The 23,056-nt window shown below is 42.9% G+C and overlaps 1 protein-coding gene across 1 annotated transcript; it reads left to right on the top strand.

The window, feature by feature from the left end:
- Window positions 1–2,981: 2,981 nt before the first annotated feature.
- On the top strand, window positions 2,982–22,835 carry Med30 (mediator complex subunit 30). Its single transcript, XM_027431415.2, has 4 exons — window positions 2,982–3,231; window positions 11,056–11,214; window positions 12,788–12,892; window positions 22,427–22,835. The coding sequence occupies exons 1-4, from the start codon at window positions 3,055–3,057 to the stop codon at window positions 22,520–22,522; spliced, it is 537 nt and encodes a 178-aa protein (XP_027287216.1). The 5' UTR covers window positions 2,982–3,054; the 3' UTR covers window positions 22,523–22,835.
- The last annotated feature ends 221 nt before the right edge of the window (window positions 22,836–23,056 follow it).

Below are 23,056 nucleotides of genomic sequence, written 5' to 3'. Positions count from 1 at the left end.
TGAATATATATCACATGCCAAGGATATTAAAGTAGTAAGCAGAAGTGGAGTTGCAGAAAAATATGACCTTAAAACTAAAAGGTAGGCTGGGCGGTGGTGGTGCATGCCTTTAATCCCAGCACTTGGGAGGCAGAGGCAGGCGGATCTCTGTGAGTTCAAGACCAGCCTGGTCTACAAGAGCTGGTTCCAGGACAGCCTCCAAAGCCACAGAGAAACCCTGTCTCAAAACAAACAAACAAAAAAACAAAAACCAAAAACAAACAAATAAAAAAACACAAAAAACCCTAAAAGGAATCCTGAGCTGTTTGGGGATTCCAAAGCAAACATGATACTTGAATGGAGAAGAGGAAAGCAGAAGACAGAGGCAGAGTTGCCATTAGGAGAGAATCTTGAGGAGTCAATGGTGGCTTCGAAGATGCTAGAAATTAGTTGGGTGTTGAGCAGGTAAGGAGACACAATGCACAGAATGGGTGCCACTCTTAGAAACTGGAAAAGACAAGAAATCAGAAACTTCCTGATAGCAGCCCTGCCAACACCTGAAGTTGATTCAGGGATCTGAGCTCTAAAACTCGTAGCATTAGGAAAACCACAGGACTCACAACTTCTTTGAAACTTGCTTTTTCTTCAGTGCATCCTATCTGGGTAAATAGTAGAGGCTCCCCCATTTACTCAGGGCTGAAGTAGGCACTTCCTTGATTCCTTCTTCTCCACATGAATCTGTCATTGACAACATCAGGTTCTCGACAGTTTCACTTGTAAGTCACCTACTGTGCTCTTCCCTAACTCAGATCATCAGTGTCCATATTTCAGGAAAGAGGGAGGTAATAGTCACCCATCAGCCACTCCCCACTGAACAGCAAGAGTAAGCCTTCTGCCCTGAAGATTCCGTGTGTTTAGATCTCTCACCTCAAAACACCCCGTTGACTTGGTTCCAAGCTTCTTTACCCTGTGTTAAGCCCTCCAACCCGGCTTCAATCATATTTCCCAACACATGTCCTCATATTAAGTTTCTACTACGTCGTGGAAAGCATTCCTTCAAGTGCTGCCGATGGCTTCTGGGTCTCCAGTGTTATGATTTGGGTGTAGTTAGCACTCATTTCCATGGACATTTAAGTCTCAGATTACTCCCTTCATCTTGTACCAGCTCCACTAAAGAGTTGGCCCCCTGATATTGGGACCTCAAATTTTCTCTTCAATACAGTCATCACAGTAAGTAGTGTTTATTCCACACGAGAGCAGTTTTTTACCAAACCTTTTCACTACAATATTCCTATCCCAGCACTCAGCATGCAGGAGGTGCTCAGTAAATGCTTGTCTGCTGATACCTGACCGCCAGAGCAGCAGACTAATAAATAAATCTCTCTAGCAATAATTCTCAACACGTGGGTCGCAACCACCCCTCTGGTCGTCACACAACAGATATCCTGCCTATTTACATTACAATTGTAGCAAAATTACTGTTCTGAAGTAGCACCTAAATAATTTCATTGTTGTGGCTCACCACACCATGAGCAACTGTGTTAAAGTATCACAGGGAGGTTCAAAACCACTGCTCTACTGTGTTTTCCATGCCACTTTTAGTAGCTGTTTTCTGGAAAGTCTGAATTATAGACTTCTCAAGATGTATTGTCCCTGATACTAATTTTCACATTCTTGACTTTTGTTTTTTCATTTGAAATGTGCAGTAAGCTGACAGAGGATAGTTTTCTTTCTTTTTCTTTTCTTAGTCACTCTTGCATTCCTTGTGCTATTTGAAAATCGCTTAGTAATTTATTTATGGAGCCATTTCAATGTGCCCGTCATTAAATAACTAGACTGTAGGAAGTGAATAAAATAGAACACGTCCGTTTTTACTGAAATTGCATTTTAGCATGCTCATAGAGTAAGGGGAAGTGCTGTTTGGGAGTAAACAAACACTATCAGGTAGTACAGCAGCCAACCCTCCTTTACTTGAGATTTCACTTTTTACGTTTTTATGTAGCTTAGGTGAACTATGGTTCAAAACTTAAAATTTCTAGAAATACTTGCCAAGTTTGAAATAACTATGACAATATATAGCTATGCTTACACTACCATTAATGTCTTACGGTGTCTAATTTATATATGTATATAGATATAGATATTTATGAATAGGAAAAGCAGAGAACTATCTGCATTTCGGATTAAATTGGGGTCCACCCCCCCCCCCAATGAGGGATTGTTGCTGTAGTTTCAAATCAGAAAGCAGTGCACGTGTGCGCGTGTGTTACTCAGAGAAACTTCGAAAATATCGGAGCAGGGAACAAACGCGATCAAGGGGGGTGGGTTTCTTATTGCACTGAAGTATGCAAGAACAGAAATCCTATTTTCTGCTTTTGCAAAGCAGACTGCCAGGGCAAGCTATGCCCAGTGGACAAACACTTCAGCCCGCTGAGCCTGCATCCTATCTGTCAGAGGACAATAGTTAGGAACACTTTGTAGTTTTGTTAGGAGAAAACGCTCCACAAGAACCCAATGCAAAACTGGCGCTCTATCAAGTGCAGACGGGACTCGCGGCAAATGCATCCAATCCATCACTGGTACCGCCTCCTGGCCACAGCTCCACTGTGATTGGCTGACTTTCCGTCCGTCTTGCCTCTCTGGGGCGCGTAGCTCAATCGCGTTCCATCACTGGTACCGCCCCTTGGCCAGAACTCCACCGGTGATTGGTTGACTCCCCGTCCGTCTTGCCGGTCTGTGGCGCATAGCCCAATCGCGTTCCATCACTGGTACCGCCCCCTCTGACCAGAACCCCACCGGTGATTGGTTGAGTTCCCGTCCGTCTTGCCTCTCTGGGGCGCGTAGCCCAATTGCATTCCAGCACTGGCACCACCCCCTGGCCAGAGCTCTACCGGTGATTGGTTGACTCCCCGTCCGTCTTGCCGCTCTGGGGCGCGTAGCCCAATCGCGTTCGGCTTCGCGCGGCGCCTGGCTCCGCGTCTTCCGGGCTGACGCGCGCGTCGCGGCGGGCGGAAGTGGCGCCGCTGGTTTGAAATCGGCGGAGCCGGCTCGCCGGGGCCCGAGCGGCCGAGAGCCATGTCCACCCCTCCGCTGGCGCCCGCGGGCATGGCGGCCGGGCCCTTCGGCGGCCCGCAGGCGCAGCAGGCGGCGCGCGAGGTCAACACGGCCACGCTGTGCCGCATCGGGCAGGAGACGGTGCAGGACATCGTGTACCGCACCATGGAGATCTTCCAGCTGCTCAGGAACATGCAGGTGGGCGCACGGGGGCTCCCGGGGCAACCTGGGGGTGTGCCTGCCCCTTGTGAGGACCTCCCCTCCTCCCCGTCCCCCTGAGTCCCCAGGCTGGGCCTGCCCCCCCCCCCGGCATCCCTCAGGTGTGGGCACAACCCACACACACACACACACACACCCCACGTCTGCCTCCAGGCCTGGGGATTGCAGGTGTGGTCACCCCATGTTCCCAGCACTGTTCCCCAGCAGGCATCTCCTCCCCACCCCACCCCGCCCCCACCCCAGGAAGAGTCCTGGAGCATCTGTGCCCATTCCCCGCCCCCCCCCAAGTGTCCCCAGCATGTGTCTGTCCCCCACCCCCTCCCCACGAGACATCAGGTGTGCCCACCCCCCAAGGTGTCCCCAGCATGTGTCTGCCCCCACGAGACATCAGGTGTGCCCACCACCAGCTCCAAAGTGTCCCCAGCATGTGTCTGTCCCCACCCTCTCCCCACTAAGCATCAGGTGTGCCCACCACCAGCTCCAAAGTGTCCCCAGCATGTGTCTGTCCCCACCCTCTCCCCACTAAGCATCAGGTGTGCCCACCACCAGCTCCAAAGTGTCCCCAGCGTGTGTCTGTCCCCACCCCCTCCCCACGAGACATCAGGTGTGCCCACCACCAGCTCCAGAGTGTCCCCAGCATGTGTCTGTCCCCCACCCCCTCCCCACTAAGCATCAGGTGTGCCCACCACCAGCTCCAGAGTGTCCCCAGTGTGTGTCTGTCCCCCACCCCCTCCCCACTAATCATCAGGTGTGCCCACCACCAGCTCCAGAGTGTCCCCAGCATGTGTCTGCCCCCACGCCCTCCCCACAAGACATCAGGTGTACCCACCACCAGCTCCAAAGTGTCCCCAGTGTGTGTCTGTTCCCACCCCCTCCCCATGAGACATCAGGTGTGCCCACCACCAGCTCCAAAGTATCTCCCCAGTATGTGTCTTCTCCAAAGATCTAGGGCCTGGCTGGTGGCACCGAGGGTTCCTTTTCCAGATTGGACCCAAGTTAAGTTGTGGGCCTGTCTTGTAAACACTGTTTTCCCAAGGGCAAGTGGGTCACACCTCACTTGCCTTTTAAAATCACTTTAGAAGACTCAGAGGGAAATTTCTCCTGCAGGAGATGCCCTGAAGCTGAAGACTTCAGACAGTATGGTTCTCCCCCTTTCTAGGCTAAACTAGATTACTGTAAGCTGTGCGGATGTAAAGTTTTGGCATACTTAGGAATATGCGTGTGACTGGATCACAGTCACAATAGTGAAAAGAACACCCAGTACCCAAGATGTTTCTCCTTCACCCGCTGTGGCGTTGTTTTGCCTCTGTCCCCAAGGAGTCACTGCTGGTTTGCGTTTAACAGTTTTATATGATATGAATCACATTGTGGGTCCAGGTTCCCTCAGCATCTCATCTACTGTGTCTTTTCCTTTCCTTACTATTTTAGTGAATGAATAATACATCGTGGCCTTTGTTGATCTGTGGCCCATGTTCAGGTTGTTTCCACTTTGGAGCCCTTATAAGCAGTGCTGCCCTTATAAATAATGTCAATGTTTGTCTTTTACGGACTTATGTGAGCCTGGGCTTCATACTTTTGAGTAAATGGCTTAGGAGTGTAATTATTGAATCATATATGCATATATATGTGTATATGTGTATATATATCATGTACACAATATATATATTTGCTTTTTATTAATTTTTTATTTTTTTACATTTCAATCCCAGTTCCCCCTCCCTTTTCTCCTCCCATTACCCACCCACCCCCACCTCCCATCTGTTCCTCGGAGAGGGTAAGGCCTCCCCTAGGAAGTCTACTAAGTCTGTCCCATCATCTTGTTGAGGCTGGACCAAGGCACCTCCCCACCCCCCACACCCCTGTGTCTAGACCGAGCAGGGTATCTCTCCATATAGAATGGGCTCCACTAAGTCAGTTTGTGCATTAGAGTTAGATCTTGGACCCAGTGCCAGTGGCCTCATATACTGTCCCAGTCTCACCATTGTCACCTATATTAAGGGAGTCTAGTTCAGTCCTATGCTGGATCCCCATTTGTTAGACAGGAGTCAGTGATCTCTCACTAGCTCGGGTGAGCTGATTCTGTGGGTTTCCCCATCATATTTTCTCTCCTCCTTGTGTCTTTTACTTTGCCGATGCTTTTGTCGGTCTGTGGCTCTCACATTCTCTCCTTCAAACCATCTTTTGAGGAGCAGAGTTTTATAATTGTGATGGGATTCCATCACACTTGTTGATTTGTTCTTCTACAGATCTTGCTTCTGGTGTCAAACATAATTTTTTGGGTTTGTATATGTGAATATTTCAGTTTTGCTCTTTTAAGTTTTCCCTTAGGTTTATAACCTGTCTAAATTCTGGAGGAGTGTTTATAATGATCAGTTTGGGTCTAAGTTCATCTTTTGGCTTCAGATATCTAGATTGTTCCTGTGTAGTTTGTAAGTCATTGTTAGTGCTTTCTTACTCTGCAACTACAAGATGGAGAAAGCATCCTTGTTTTACCAATGAGGGTTCGATGGATTAGAGAGGTGAACTGACTCCCTAAAACTACTCAGTGCAGGCTAACTGAAGACATGTCTTGAGACTTAACAATTTTTACTTCTGCCAGTGCCCTAAAGAGCATCTTAATGCTTTTGTTTGTTTGTTTCAAGAAAAAAGATAGTTGAGATTTTTGTCTCCTATTTTTTATAAAAGTGATTTTGTTTTGTGGGAATCTTTTAGGACTGTGTCAGTAACTCAGTGTGAAATGTCATGCAAAAATGGTATCATTATAAATGGACGCAAAGGAAAAGCTGAAATTCTTGGGCAGTTTTCAAGTGAATAGATTCATAATGAAAATGGAGTGTGGATTTCATGATGTCTCAGAATTTAGCCTGCCCTGTGCCAGCATAGAACGTGTAGAAACAGGTATGGTCACAGATTGCTAAACACCTATCAATTACTTTCCACAATTGTAAGAACAATTTCAAGAGATACTTTTTTTATTCCTATCATATAGTTAAGGAAACTGAGGGTTAAAGAGAGAATGAGTAGGTGACCCACCATCACAGATGACCCCAATAACCTGCTGTTACATCACCTAAGTTGTTTTTGAGCCATCTATATTATTAAGAGAGCTAGAACTGAACTTCATCGCCTGAACAGAACGAGACTTTCTGAAGCTCCTACCCACAAGTAGGCTGTAGGTAGGCCTGCATTTCGAACTGACTTGTAAGAACTGAGACAGTTACCTATCTGCCTTCTACTTTGTCCTTAAATGCATCTCAAACCCTTTGGGGGATGTTACAATGACCCTAAAAGGCAACAACAATGTGGCCCTTGAGTTCAAAAACGTCAGAACTGATGATATAAACAGATGTTCTTGACTGTAAACAACAGGACGGTTTGTTTAACCACAGGCAGCTTTTCTAATTTCCGTTATCCATGCTTCATTGTGGATATTTAAAAGGATATTTTGAGAAAAAAGAATGCGGCGAGACTGTACCTAGCTTTCATTACAGCACTGTTATCATTTTTCTGCTTTATTTTTATTAATCTTGTACTCCATCATCGTCTGTATACACGTCTGCAAACCTGTGAACAGGGAGGGGCATGATGCCAGTTTCTGGCATCCCCTGGGGAGTGAGGATCTTACAGGACTCCAGTAGGAGGGACGACCCCGTGTTCTTCAACACACTCAGATTGCAAACGTGCAATCTGTAGTAGTCCATGAAAGAGAAGCAACATGAGTGCACACAGCTAGCTACTTGCAGGCATTTCTTTGAGAATTGTCCTTTGTCTATTAGATGTCCCTTAGCCGCTCAAGATCCTGCAAACCATAGGCTTTTCTTAGAAACAACAACAACAACAAAAAACGAGTAAACATATTTTGAAAAACAAGTCTTTGAGGTGTTAAGAAGCATCTCCCCAAATATCCCTGGATCCAGGTGAAGATCCCCTGTGAAAAATAGCATTGCTTTGATCCTGCTTGTTATCCTTTTAATTCGTATTTTGACTACATAATATATTCGTAATTTAGGGATAACTGAACACACTTCAGTGGGCATTCTCCTTTCTATTCCCCTTCTGCTAGGTCTCTAACTCCTCCCTCCAAGCAGTGGTTGTTAATGATTCTAGCCACTGGTTGTATTTATCTTCCAAATGCTCTTTGCATATTAATCAAATCTGTGCATTTATGTTGTCCCATCCCTCCCTCCCCTTTGCACAGATAACCGTATAGTGTGCATACTATTTTGTACCTTATCTTTTCCGTCTGGTATATTGGCGTGCATTCATATTCATAGAGAAAGCACTCCCCTTCTCTTTTTATACCTTATAGTATTCCATCCACTTTGTGGAAATACCCTAGTGGGACCCTTTATGCTGCTTAAGTTTATGCTGGAGCAAATGACCGTGTCCCACACAAAGGAGCAACTGTACCTGCTGATGAGCTTGTAGAAGTAGCTAACTTCTAAAGTACAGTAACTCAGTGGGTCATCATGTATTGTCCTTCCAGAGCTGCACGTACGTTCCTGTGTCTTCAGACCAGCACAGTGCATTGCTTATGCGTGGAGGGGTTTGATTACCTGATAGATAACCTTGCATTTACCCTCATTTAATTGAGTGTGAACATCTTTTTGTATATTTACGAATCATGTGTTTTATTTTCTGCTGTTGCTTATTCCTATTCTCTCTCTCTCTCTCTCTCTCTCTCTCTCTCTCTCTCTCTCTCTCTCTCTCTCTCTGTGTGTGTGTGTGTGTGTGTGTGTGTGTGTGTGTGAGATTTTTATCTCCCTTGTTGTCTGTGATATATTTGCACATGTTTTCCCCAGTCTTTGTTTTTGTTTCTTCTGTCTTGTTTTGGAGTTGGGATCTGTGTAGCTTGTCTTGAGCCTGTGCTGAGATGGTGGAATTGCAGAACTGGGCTACTGTGCCTGCTATATCCAGTGTCTGGTTTCTTATTTTACCTCTTGATTCCTCTTAAGGCTTTTTTTTTTTTTTTTGGTCCTGCTTATTGTTTTTAATGTACAATTTATTGATTTTCTAGTTTGTACAATTTATTAGGCTTACAGATTTTATGTCTAGTTAGGAGGAAAGCCCTCCCCACTCTCAAATAAGGAAGAATTCTGTGAGTTCTTACTGGAATTTGTACATTTAAAAGTTAGTCCTTGTGGGATTGGTCCTGTTATGAAGTGTGATGTACAGCACTCATCTTATTATGCAAATGGTTGATTGAAAACTCACCTCTGCTTTCCTTGTTGGTTCAGGTACAGCTTGGTCCAAACATGTCTGGCTGGAGATGTTAGAATGTTTCCTTTTGCTTCTGTCATTGGTGGTCGGTGTTCGTGAATGTGCTTGTATTTCTATTTCTGAATAAGTGGCCTTCCCTACTTTCCCACCTGCATCTTAGAACTAGAAAAGCCAGAAAACCTGTTAGTAGTTTTATTCGTTTTTGCAGCCTAGAAAACAGTGAAAGTGTTAAAGTCTTAGTAATCAGTAACATGGAATGTCTTTGTCTTTTTTAGCATTTGAAGTTTTTGTTTTTATCTTTTTAAGTTATTCCTAGATATTTTCTTTCCCCTCCCTCCCTCCCTCCCTCCCTCCCTCCCTCCTCCCTCCCCCCCCTCCCTCCCTTCCTCCCTCCCTCCCTTCTTTCATTCATACTAGGTCCTTGTCTTTCCATTTTCTTTTTAGAGATGAAAGCAAAGCTCTTACTTTCTCACTGTTAGCTTTATACTTAACTCTTATGGAGTTCTCTTACCATTGGTGGCTTTTTATGATGTCATGTTTGAAACACTGATCACTCTACAGCTTCCTCTTCAATGCCTCAACCTTTCTCTCTTCCATAGTCACCCTGGCCAGCTCCTCTGCAACAGATGCGTCAACAGTAACAGTGGTCTTAGTAGATATCTTTTTCTGCTCCTGACCTTAGTAGGAATAATCCCTCCAATGGCTCCACATCCATCATGATGCTGACTTTATAACCCAAATATGTTTTTCATATATGCGGAATTTTGTTATAAGAATAGATGATGAATTTAGTTGAATGCCTTTTTAGTATCTGGGAGTGTGATGTATTTATGAGTTGCCATCCATATTCATGAGGGAGATGGTTATTGATGAGCTTTCCAGCTGAGTAGCTACCCTACCCCACAGCATGCAGCAAGGGATCCCAGGTGCTGTTAATACGTTCTGTTGAGTATGGGTGCCATCACTCATCCTCACTGCCACACTCACGTCCAGAGCAATGCTTGACACGCGGAAGGTGAGTGGGAAGCTGATGTTGTATGAAAACTAATATCCAAACTTACTAAGCTGGCAGATTTCAGTGGATAATTCCTTGCATTTCAACAAGATTGCTTTTCTTCATAATAAGAGTCATCAATCTTTCTGTGCATGACAAGCACTTCTCATGGACACGTAAACATAGACCTAGGGTAAAATGCTCATGAAAATTATTCAGACCATACACTCAAACTCTTGTGCTGAAAATATGCTACCAAGAGGAGGTGTCGTTCTTACTAAGTGGAGCATATAGGCAAAGTAGGCAACCTGGTAAGATGCCAGGGTTCAGGAGCCCACCGCCTCTCTGAGTGAGATGTAGTCGTCACATCCTTCTCAATCAGACAGGAAGGCTGGGGTCATTTAACTGTCTCTCTGCATTGTTGGTGCCTGTTAACATCTGTAAAAAGAGTTCTTAGGGGAGATCCTACACTGTATGGAAGGATGAACCCTTCCAATGCCATCGTATTTGAAAATGCTGTGAGCTAAAGCGCCCTTGGTATTTTATCACACTTCACAGAGGCATTTTAAAATGTATTAATGCTGAGGATTCCCGAAACTGGAAATAATTCAGAAATTTCAAAAGATCTGTCTCCTGAGCTGAGTCACTGTAACATTTACAAAGGGGCTGTGCAAATGAGAAACAAATTATTCAAATACCCAAATTCCATTTAGCTGTGACATTGTCATTATTTCAATGAATACTTTTTTGGAAAAATTATGTTATTAATTAATTAGCTTTGATAGTTATACCCCTGGCAGATGTAGCTAGGGCCTTGTGGGGGGCGGTGCAAATGCTGTACCACCTGCCTGCCTTTCACTCTTTGTTTTGAAACATAGTCTCATTACATTTCTCCAAGCTGGCCTTGAATTCACATCATGTAACAAGCCAGCCCTGAACACTTTAGCCTCCTGGGAGGGCCTACAGGCCCACACTACCAGGCCTGGCTGGTAAGTTTTTTGAATTAAGAAAATTGGATGACTTGGAACAGATATGATAGTAGTAATTTATAAAGATTTATTAATAATGTTTGGGTATACATTGGTTTGTACCCATATCTTCTATTATGATTTTTTTCAATGAACTTTGGTGGTTCATGTTTTAGTTTGCACTTTGCATATCTTACTCTGTTAATCATCATAGTTAAGATATTTTGAAAACGCTTTTGCAAATATTGAGCACACTGTCCCATTTCTGCAAAACAAAACCCAAGCTTCACTTTTAAATATATATGTGTGTGTGTGTGTGTGTATATACTATATATGTATGCATAGTATATCTATTGTATATGTGTATATATATATGTAAATACATATTTAAAATTCCTGGGCAAGTTCAGCAGCTTGCTGCCTTTATGTGACAGTGCTATTAAAATCGTATATTTCTAACATTAAAGGGCAAAGGCATTCCAGCTCATTAGCAGTCTCTTCACAAAGCCTTTTCTAAGATTTTTTTATTGCAATGAAACACTGTACCAGGTTGCTAATAAATTGGTATAAGGATTACTTTGAAAACTTCAAGCTTTTTATTGTTTTCTTTTGCCTGCCAAGCTGCCAAATGGTGTCACCTACCATACTGGGACTTACCAAGACCGGTTAACAAAGCTACAGGACCATCTTCGCCAACTTTCTATTCTCTTCAGGAAGCTAAGATTGGTCTATGACAAGTGCAATGAGAGCTGTGGTGGAATGGGCCCCATTCCCGTTGAGGTAAGCTTCTCTGACAGGAGTGTGCGCAGCAGAGGTGACGGGGTGGGAACACCCGTAGTTTTTTTCTTTCTCCTTTTAGCAGCAGTCTCTGCTTTTAATATTATGTGTTTTACTTCTGAGGAGAGATAAAAAAAAAAGTGAATATATGTGTTTTTCTTGAATGATTTTTGTAGCATTTGTTTTTCCAGGCCTGTAGTGATATTTTTGTGTTTGCTTCTGCGTTTGTTGGGATTTCAGTGACAGTGTTCTCTTTTATTAGTCTTAGAAGAAACACTTAGTTACTAGTGGCAGTTTTTACCAACGCTGAGAAAAGTTGTGTCTGAGTAGAATGTGATGGAAACAGTCGTGGCTAGAAGTCAGGACCCGGTGAAGATGCAGCGGGAAGTCATGAGTGAAGCCAGCTGTTGGAGATTGTCTGTGACGAAACACAGAGTCCCAGTGGTTGGGGGTGGGGGAGTACCATTGTCTTCTGCCCCCAAATGCAAGAGCGCAGAGCATGTGGAAATGATGGAGCAGGAAATGTCTATGGAGAGTTTGGGGGAAGAAACAGAAGTCAGAGGAGTCAGTGCGAGGCCAGAGGCTGTCTTCAGACAGTTCTGCAGCAGGAGAATGCAGGCCAGGTATATGTGGCCCGAGAATACAAAATCTTTGCCAGGGGGATCCTGCTTTGACTGTTTCTTCACGACAATTTACCGTGATAGAGACTGGCTGGTTCCTAAAGTCCACCTCATTTACAAGGGGTTTCCTCCAGTGAGTGTCATCACAGGCCACACATAATTAAGTGTATTTTTGCTAGAAGCACCATTGCTCTGTGTATTTCTTACCTTATTTAAAAAAACAAAAAACAAAAAACAAAAAAAAAAACTCATACCTTAAAGAAACTAAGACAAACAAAAAGTCTTGCGGCCACTGGAGTTCTGAGTGCCAAGTTGGTGGCGTTTGCATCACACATGTCCTAGAAGACCCTTTCTTGTCGTGGAAAGAAAGCCTGTCTTACTTGGAGTAGACTGTGAATGGGTCAGGGTGGAAGCCACATCTTACCTGACACTCGTCTTTCAGTGTTCAGCCGGCATCCAGTGGCCTGAATGAGTAGAGTATAATAAGTTAATGCGTGACAGCTAGTGAGTTCTTTGAGGGGAGGGTGAGTTGTGTTACTGTTTTCAGTTAAACACAGTGAACTTTATAGGGAAACCAAGGTCTTCTGGTGCTTAATCTTTTTAATTTTTGAAATTAAAATATAATTACGTCATCTTCCCCTTTCCTTTTCCTCCCCAATCCTTCCGGTGTATTACTCCCCCATCCCCCACCCCCACACTCCCTCTCAAATCCATGACCTCTGGTGTCTTTGTTTGTTTGTATATGTGCTGTTTTGCAAAAGAAAGCTGAAGTATGGCTCGTGGAATGCACTGAAATGATTTAAGCTTTCAGAGGTGTTGCTTCAGGCCTTCGCCTGAAACTAATTGATTTTTAAAGCATTAAAACTATTTAGGAAATGGCTTCTCAGCGGATGCAGTGTCTGTAGTCTAGCTCACATATTTGGAGCCCACTTCCTACTGCTCTTTGTCCCTTCCAGCAACTTATTCCGTACGTGGATGAAGATGGCTCTAAGAACGACGACCGGGCTGGCCCACCTCGTTTTGCTACTGAGGAGAGACGAGAAATTGCAGAAGTAAATAAAGTGAGTGATTGGTTTATGTTTATATTTCAGAGCCTAGTGTAACTCTTAAACATAGTATGGGTTTTGGAATTGCCCGGTGTTGTTTTTGTGGCAAGAAGCAAAGGGGAAGCAGAGCTGCCGTGGAGGGTTGGGAAAGATCATGGGTTTCCCTCAGTAAAGCCTCAGAGCCCAACGGTCATAGCCCGTTCACTTCCCCAAGCTGAACCCCGGCCTCTCTACAAATGATGAAGACTTCCCAGCGGGAGATGTGCCTGCCACAGCCTGTGACTGAGAAATTCCGGAGCTGTGGAAGCATTCTCCTGCCTCCACTCCAAAAAGTTCTCACAGACAAACATTTGCTAACCTTCAGATAGTTGTAATGGAACAGTAGACAGAACTGGGGACTCATTCCCAAAAGCTAACCTCAAAAGTACCAGCCTCATCCTTTCACTCACAAACCCAGATCACCCTGACAGTCTTCATTCTTCTTGACAGACGACACCAATGTGTTAGCATCTACTCTAGCTAAACAGCCTTCTGAGCTGTACAGAGGTAATTTAGTTCATATACATAATGTAGACTGTCTGTTACCTTGGAAAGCGTTGTTCTCCAGTGGCTAAAAGGCATTCGATATACTCCAGTCCACTTGTGCTGGCTCAGTGCTTGAGTCAAGAACAGTTCTCTTTTTATCTTTTTTATTTGTCATAAATAGCCAAAGTTTTTATGTAAGTACAGTATAGAAATATTCCTGTTTAAAATGCCATATAATAAAATCCTCCAGTGTGCTAGATATAATTGTAGAGGTTATAGCCAGTTCAAAACGACAGTACACAAGAGCTCAAACATAGTTATTATTTACAAGCTTGTTAGCATGTTCAGAAAAGCTCACCTGATAAACCAGTATAGTGTATAAAAAGTTCTATTAAAAAAAAAGGGATTAATGGCACGCAGACTGAAACCATCCTCTTACAATGCTGTTAGCTGCTGCAGTCTCTTCCCAGTTGAAACAAGATGTACTAAGTGGATAGGAATTGCAACAGTGACTGGCCTGTTAAGATAGATAAAGTAATGGAGTTCTTAATTGGTCTAAATAATAAAAACTGGGAGCCAAATATAGAGGAAAATGCTGAGAGATCAGAGAGGAGCAAGCCACAGCCACACCTTAACTCCTTAGAGTCTCAGCAGACAAGAGAGCAAGTTTCTGTTTCTCCCAGCTTATATCCTGTTTCTGCCCAGTTATCTTACTTCTGGTCTGTCTGTACAGACCTCTATGGTTAGCTAGTGGCAAGCTCCAGTCTCTGACCTTCGGACAGGCTTTATTTGTACAAGCAAGTAAGAAGAGTAAATATAAAAGTGCCAGTCTTAATTACTTCATAATTTCGTGCAGAATAATCCAAATCTAAATGAGATTTAACATGAAAGCATGCAAAAAAAAATAAAGAAAGAAAGAAGAAAGGAAAAAAATAGGAGGCTTTAGTACAATATTAGGCAAAAAAAATGAAGTCGTCTTCTGAAAATGTACAAAAATATATTTTAAAAATCTAATAAATAAGGTTAATAATGCAGAATTGTTTGCTTCAAACCTTAAAATTAAGATGAGACATATAAAGGCATAAGTAAGCATGTACTGTTGGCCCAGGAAGAGACAGATGGGTAAAACGATGGCCAGAAAAACTGCTTTTCTGATGACTATGAGAATTTAATATGACAGGAAAGGGATTATGTGAAAAATTAATCTTTAGAAATAGAAAGTTGGTGGGGGAATTAACTAACTATTGTATATTAAAATGAATTTCAGGGTTAAGTATGTCCAAAAACCCAAACTGTTAGAAAAAAATAATAGGTGAAAGTGTGCTTTAAAACCAAAGAGAAAGAAAAAAAGGACTTAGATTTAAATACTGTAACTTAAGAATGTAGTCTTTGAGAATTTCATACAGTATATTGTTATCATTTTTTCTTTTCCCCCCAATTTTTCCAGACCTTCCTGAAAACCCACTCAAGTTCTTTCTTTCTTTCTTTCTTTCTTTCTTTCTTTCTTTCTTTCTTTCTTTCTTTCCTCCCTCCCTCCCTCCCTCCCTCCCTCCCTCCCTCCCTCCTTTCTTTCTTTCCTTTTTCTTTTTTTTGGTTTTTTGAGACAGGGTTTCTCTGTGTAGCTTTTGGAACCTATCCTGGCACTCGCTCTGGAGACAGGCTGGCCTCGAACTCACAGAGATCTGCCTGCCTCTGCCTCCCGAGTGCTGTCTTTCTCTTTCTTAAACTGACAGCCAGGGAGCCTGCATGGGGCTGACCTAGGCATGTATGTTACAGTTGGGTAGCTTGGTCCTCTTGTGGGACTCCTAACAGCAGGAACGGGGCTGTCTCTGACTCTTTCACTGGCTTTTGGGACCCTTGTCCAATTTTGGGTTGCCTTGTCCAGTCTTAATCCATCTGGAGGTGCTTAGTGTTACTGCAACTTGATACGCCGTGTTTTGTTGGTGCTCGTGGGAGACCTGCCCTTTCTAAACAGAAGTGGGGGGGAAGAGTAGGTTGGGGGGTCGGGGGGTGGGGGAGGTACTGGGAGGACAGGAGGGAGGGCAAACTGCAGCTGGGATGTAAAATAAATGAATTAATTAATTTTTAGAAAGGATAAAGATATAGTTTAACAAGTTTTAAACATTGCACACACACATACACACAGGAAACAGCCACTGAAAACATGGAGTTGGATTTGCATTGGCCATCTTAGTGCCACTCCACTGAAGAAAATGGTTTTCCCTCTCCCCGCTTTCATTTGCAAAGGGATGTTGGCCAGGGATGGGGATTTGTGCCCACTTCCCTTCCTATGTCCTGGGATTTGTCTGACTTGAGCTTGTGTAGGTTTTGTAGATGCTGCTGCCACAGTCTCTGTGAGTTATGTGTGCATCTACCCTGCGTGTGTCTGGAAAAAGTTGCTTCCTTAAAATTATGCGCTATTTCCGGCTCTTAGAATCTTTCTGCCCCTTTTTGCACATACATCTCTGAGCCTTGAGGGGAAGGGTGTGAAGAAGACAGACTACTTAGGGCTAAGTACTCTAAAGGCTTTTACTGTCTACACATTGTCCAGTTGTGAGTCTCAGCGTTAACAGGGTTGAGTGATGCACTGGCCTATGGCTATAGCAGTATATCGTTAGGAGTTTTATTGTTGTGTTCATTTAGCAGGATAATAGTAGCAGGTTTTGTTCTGGGTCTATGACCTACCTAGTCTTGGGTTCTTGGCCTCATTAATAATATCAGGTTTAAGTTCTGTCTCATGGACCCTAAATCCGATCAAAAGGTGGTTGGTTACTCCTCTAGCGTTCATGCCATTACTACAGCAGTGACCATATCCTGTAGGCAGGTCATTATTATAGCTCCCAGAACCTGGCATCTTTTTCTTTTAAAGGTGAATGATGATTTTAAAAAGAACATTTCCAACAAAAGTAGAAGTAATTAATCACCATTATGACAAAAAAACTCACAGAAAGAATTGGTTGGAATGAGGAGGGGACTGAGAAATGGATTTAGATTTGAAACTATGTTTATATGTTAAGAATTGTCAGGCTAGAGATGTAGCTGTGCAAAAAGAAAAGATAATCATGTATACTTTTCCCACAGTATTTTTCTGGAATAAGTGTTTGTTTGTTTGTTTGTTTATAATTCAGCGAATAGGTAGGTATACAGGTTCCCGAAAGTTTGGCTATTTTGCAGTAAATGTCAATGTTTCCATGTTTCTTTTCTGGTTCATATTGAGTGACTTAAGTCAGATTCTAGGTGGTATAGTATTAATGAATTTCAGGTTGTTACAAAGAAGAAACAATCAATTTAGATATTTAAATTCCCCATTTAAAGCCAAACTCTGTATTATGTAGAAATTCATTTTTTTTTTTTTTAAGGAATGTAGTGTAAGGGTGGAAGTATGTATCATCTCGTGACAGGCCAGAGACAGTCAACTTCTCTCTATTTCTTAGGAGCTCCTAGACAAGCATTTTTGGTTTTTTGTTTTTTTTTTTCTTTTTCTTTTTTTCTCATTTGTGTGCATGTGCAGGCCAGGGGTGAAAGGTAACCCACCCTATCACACCCCACCTTATTTTTTTGAGGCAGGGTCCCCTGAACATGGAGCTTGGTGTTGGGCGAGAACAGTTCATGGGACCTGCCCCTCCACACTGGGGTTAGAGATGGGCATGGATGCAATGCATTCTTACATAGCAGACACTTCCCCTGTGTAATCTCCCCAGCCCCGGTTATGCATTTTGAGCACCAGAGAACGGTGGTGACCGGAGGCCAGAGATAGAAGGGGGCTAAGGCTAAGATTTGGCTAATTTAAACTTCAGACCAGAATGATGAAGAGAATAAAATTCACTGCTGAAAAACAAAACAAAAACACAAGTAGATTGGTAGGCTATCGAGGACAACTTGAGGGGGTAGGTTCTCTCTGTGGTGTGGGTCGGGGATCAAATCTAATGATTGCTATAATGAAACGAACATTTCATTGGTGTCACTTGTAAAGGATTTATACATATACAGATATATGTATATATTCATTCATAAATGTGAAATGTTTGTCTTCCCCATGCCTGTTATGTTAAAGTATATATTCTTCTTAATGCAAATAGTTACTTTCTGTTTTTCCCATCAGTTCATATGAGTAGTGGGGACTGTACTTTAATGTGTCAGTCGGCTTTCTGTTACTGTAACAAATACCTGAGACAAATAAGCTTAAACAGAGGTAAAGTGTGTGTTGCTTTAAAATGTGGAGGTTTAGTCCATTGCTGATTGACCCTATTACCCTGGGCCTGTTGTGACCTACCACGTCATGGCAGGAAGGTGTTTAAAATCAAACCTTTTGTTTTATTATAGCAACCATGTGATTAGATTTATACATTTGTATAGGATTTATGCCTATTTAGGACATTATATACACATATAAATATATGCATGTAAATATATACATACGTGTATATGGCATCAGACTATGAGAACTCAGTATATAAGTACTTTCAAGGTTGACAAGATGGCCCAATAGGTAACGGCACCAGCTGCCAGATCCAAGGACCTGAATGCATTATCTTGTCTAGTTACAAATGAGAGAGCCTCATAACCCTTTTGCTGCTAGTGACCTAGACCTTCCCACCAGGCTCCATCTCCAGGACCCCCCCACCCCCACCCTCCACATACAAGAGCAGCACTGGCTAGGACCAGACCTTTAGTACACACGCTGGCAGGTGCTAACCTGAACCACAGCAGCAGAACATGAGAAATGTGTTTTACCTATTATGATGGATAATTGCCAGGGATTTTGGTTTTCTGTCTCTGAGGGCTTTGTAACTTTTCTGTCGGGCTTATTTTTAACTTTTCTTTTTAATATTCAAATATCTGAGCACCTGCTCTAAGCCAAGTGTTGCTGACTGCTGGAAGTCCTGCGACGTAGTAGTAACCCAGTGTTCGGTCTGCCCTCCCGTGTGGATGGGGACTTTAAGATCCCGAGACTCTAGAGGAAGCAGCAGCATTCCCCAGGCCCCTGGCAAGGTTAGGGGAGTATTTACAGGAAGAAGACTATTGTCCCATGTTTTAGAACACTGGCATTTGTATTAAGTGAGGTGCTTCATGGATCTGTATAGTACAAATTTCCTTAAAAATATATCTAGAGCTTTATTTTAACCCATGGTCTTTATTCTGAATGAACAAAACAGTAGGCTTAAACTTGCAGTTTTGCTCTGGCTGATCTTTTTCATACATCTCATCACATAACTAAGACTGCCGGGCAGCAGGCTGGCTTTGGTGGCATCTGGTACCTTTCCCATTGTCATACTCAGAAACTGTGCTTGGTCTTCAGTACTTGATGGAACTTAGTGGGTGCAATGGTCAGGTTTTGCTTTATCTTAGTACTTTACTGTTTTTGTCTTGTTTTTGAGAGCCTTAAGCCCTCCTCTCCAAGTGAAGCAGGAACTCGTGTTTCACTGTCTGCTTAGGGAGCCTCGGAATGGGTTTTATTTTGTCTAGCAGTGTTCTGTTGATGGGAAGTGAGATTGAAAGCCGTACTGGGGAGTATGGAGAGATTGACATGTAATCGAGTCCTAGCATTTGGAAATTAAAGCATTTTTTCTCAAGTGTCACAGCTTTTCTATGAATATTAAATTACATGGTGTGACTTAGCATAGACGTCCTGTGTAAGGATGCACTCTGCTTACACGCTCACCTGTTAATGGAACAAATTATGCACAGCTGATGGGTTTTGAAAATAGCAGCTGTCAGCCCCTGTTAAAATCAATCAGTGGCAAGATTGTATACATTAAATCCTATGTCGTGTCATGAAAATGTATTTACAATGTAACCGCTAATAAGCATGACTGTCAGCCTCACTGTTGTTGACAGTCCCTTGGCGTGCTTTGACTCCAGATAGTTTACCTGTGTGATGCTTTTTCCTTAAAACTTTGTCCTTTTTGAGTAAAACTACCCAAATACTTTGTTGTACACTTAAAACTAAAAGTATTGCTCAGATTTTGGCCTTAGCTTCAGAATAGCTTCTGTTCTTTGGGACACTTTAGTTTTTAGGAGTTTAATGAGAGCAGCATGTCAGAACACATATTTGCAATTGAATGTTCTTGAAAGTAGTCTTACTATGAGGCTTCACATTTACCCAGCCATGGCGCCATTGAGGGAGCTCTCTATAGTCCACATCTACCCAGTGAGTGTGCCATCCAAATGCCCTCTACAAATGCATTTTGGATACTGTTTATAATAAAGTCTGTTTTTAGCTACCCAAGAACATGATTTTATTTCTTCTCATTGCTCCCAAGTTTTTATTGACAATGTGAAGGCTGGGCTAGTTCATCAGGCTTAGTTTGAGATAGGTTTCAGCTGTCTCAAAAACTGAAGTCCCTACTCCAGCCCCCCTTAGTCATCACTTTTGCAGTTAGCCTTTGCATTTCATTTTAATTGTAGTTTTTGCCCTCCAAGGCTGTTTCTGGTCTTCATTCCCCATCATCTCAGCCAAGTCCTTTAACTGTTTTCTTCCACCAACTTGTTGAGATCCCAGGCGGATGGATACTTCAGTTTGCTGACCTTTTCTATGAGAGGCAGGATCTGCCTTGGAAATCTCCATATCCTCTCCATATCCAGGCTTAACGGCTGTGCCTTCCTCCTACGTGATGCTGAGGTTCTGAGACTCCTCAGAGGGATTATATTCAAGATAGTTAAAACTCGCTAGTTCAGATTGTTATTATGAGTTTTGTTTTTAAGAAAGGGTCCCACAATGTAGCTCTGGCTGATGTGTAACTCAAACTGACCTCAGACTTGGAGCCAGCATCCGGCTTCAGCATCTCAGATGTTGGGAATGCAGGTGTGAGCAACCATGCCCCACTTTTAAAATTATATATATATATATATATATATATATATATATATATATGCATATATTCATATTCCTGTTTATCCTCTTATTCTTTCCCAATATGTCTTTTTTACAAAGTTCTTAAAATATGGATTTAAAACAGAAACCCAAGTGTTTCACAGCTAGAGGCAATGATTCATTCATGTGGGTGCACAGAAAGTACAACTGACAGGACCTTAAGTTCCAGCCCATTTAGATGTGAAAACTGAGGGAGAAATTCAGTCTGAGATCAAATAACAGGCTACAGAGACAAAGGCTGTGACTGAGATTGCCAGCCTACCAATGGATTGCCACCGTTGGTATATGTCAAGGGAAAGTATCTCTGTCTTGATCAGTGTGGCAAGAAAGTAGCTCCATCTCTGTCCTAGATTTAGACAGTATCCACATCACTTTACGGACTACGACGTAGTCACGTGAGACGGGCATTTGAAAACCTAGTCAAAGAGACTCAGTATGTCGTTCCTCTTTCCCTGAGACAGTCAAGGCCTGGGTGCCCCGCTGTCAGACGTTTCATCTGCGTCTTGTGCTGTCCTATTTTCAAACATGAATTTAATTTAATCAGAATTATTAGTAGCATTAAAGTGTCTGTAATTGCTTCTCTGCTTCCTAGCGAAAGTGTTTAATGTCCCCGTTAGTGACCTTCTTCCGGTTTGTGACTTCTGAGTCTACATACAAGTAATAAAAGCAGTTTGCTTAATCTCAGCCTGCTTTTTAATGAAGTAATAATGCTTTAGACCTCTTTCTAGTGTACATATAATAGTTTACCTGGAGGCAATTAAATAGCGTATTTTTAAAATAATCTAATTAAAATATTATATCTTTGAATTTAATGTTTCCCAAGGGTTACTGAATAATTGTTATTATAACGGGGAAGGGTGCTAAGCAGAATCTTTGTTTGTATCACGTGTTACCTAAGCTGGTATTTATCACATAGAACTTGAAGTAAGTCTAGTAGAGCCCAGGAAAAAAGATTCAGGGGCATGGGCAAGGCATGCATAAAACTTCCTGGGTATCTTCCTTGTTACGAGGCCACTCTCTTCCCATTTCTAGATTAGAAGTAGGCTGTGCTTCAACTTAGGACAGTAACCTCAGCTGCATTTCCAGAAGACCACTACTGTATGATCTTGCACAGGCCCTTGTATCAAGTTTTTTATACTGACCGCTTACATCCTATGCGTATCAAGTGTCAAATACCGGCTTCTGTGTCAGGCATCTAATATTTTAGGCAAACTGAACCATCTGATTCTTTACGAGGTAGAAGTGATTACCTTCCTCCTTCTGGTGTGAGGGTCAACAGTTTGGCCTGTGTCCTCCATGTAGAATTGGTGCAGAGCTGCGTGTCTGATCAGCCGGAGCATGCGGGTGGAAAGTGGGGGGCCTCCATTACGTTCCACAGCCCTTACGGCATCTAAATACTCCATTTATCACAATGAAACGTGCCACACAGTGTATGATAGAGTGTGGGCGGGGCCAGAGGCCTCTGTGGACTCAACTAGCAATCAGGTCAGGGTATTTGTTGGGGACTGTGAGATTAGAAAAGGGTAGAAGCTGTGATGCTCTGAATGAGAGCGGCCCCAGAGATACAGATATTTGAATATATGCCCCCTAATTGAGCAGCATGACACTTGATGGAGGAGGTGCGTCACTAAGGAGACTCTGGGGTTTCAAAAGATTCATGCCATTCATGCCATTCCTGCCCCCGCGCGCCCCCCCCCGTGTGCGTGCGTGCGCACGTGTGTGTGTGTGTGTGTGTGTGTGTGTGTGTGTGTGTGTGTGTGAGTGAGTGTGTGCGCGTGTGCGTGTGTTATGATCTCTCTGCCTGTTAGTGGGTGTCTCAAGATGTGGGCTGTCAGCCACTGCTCCAGCTCCATGTCTGCCGCCCTGTTCCCTTGCTCCTCACCATGATGGTCATGGATTCTGCGATAGTCATGGGTTTGAAGCCCCGGGAACTGCTAGCCCTGGGTAAACTCTTCTGTAAGTTGCTTTGGTCATGGTGTCTTATCACAGCAATAGGGAAGTGACTCAGACAGAGAGCTTTTGTTTGGCAGGAGTGTTTGGGTTGGCTTCTGTCTAGATCAGTAGGGTCCTAACTTACTACGGTTCAGGCTTTGAACCTCGTTGGCTGTATATTCATTTCACATTACTGGTAAATCCTTTTGTTTTCACAGAAACTCAAACAGAAGAATCAACAGCTGAAGCAGATTATGGATCAATTACGGAATCTCATCTGGGATATAAATGCCATGCTGGCAATGAGGAACTAAACTGATGCTGAAATCTTGTTCTACTCGTGTGATAGATACAGTTGATTTCTTTCCCCTGCAAGTTTTCTTTCTTTGAAAAAGATTATTTATCTTTTTATTTTAATAGCAAGCACTACCATTCCTTTTTTCACTTTAAAGCAGTCCCTGACTCGTGTGTGTGTGTGTGTGTGTGTGTGTGTGTGTGTGTGTGTGCTCTTGGTTCTGTAAAGATTATTATAATAGCCTTTGATAGGGTGTGAGTTTTGGTTAATCTTCGAGAATTGAATAATTGCTTTTTAAAAGCAAAATGAAGTTTAATAAATTTTTAAACATAGCCAGTGTTTTTTGTTTGTTTTAGGTTTGTTTTTTTTTTTTTTTTTTTTGGTTTTTCGAGACAGGGTTTCTCTGTGTAGCTTTGGAGCCTATCCTGGCACTCGCTCTGGAGACCAGGCTGGCTTCGAACTCACAGATCCGCCTGACTCTGCCTCCCTAGTGGATTAAAGGCGTGCGCCACCAATGCCCGGCTAGTTATCTTTTTCAAGGAGTAGTAAAGTA

The sequence above is a fragment of the Cricetulus griseus genome, chromosome 10 (genome assembly GCF_003668045.3).
Source record: "Cricetulus griseus strain 17A/GY chromosome 10, alternate assembly CriGri-PICRH-1.0, whole genome shotgun sequence".
NCBI lineage: Eukaryota > Metazoa > Chordata > Mammalia > Rodentia > Cricetidae > Cricetulus > Cricetulus griseus.
This window is presented reverse-complemented; position numbering and strand designations above follow the sequence as displayed.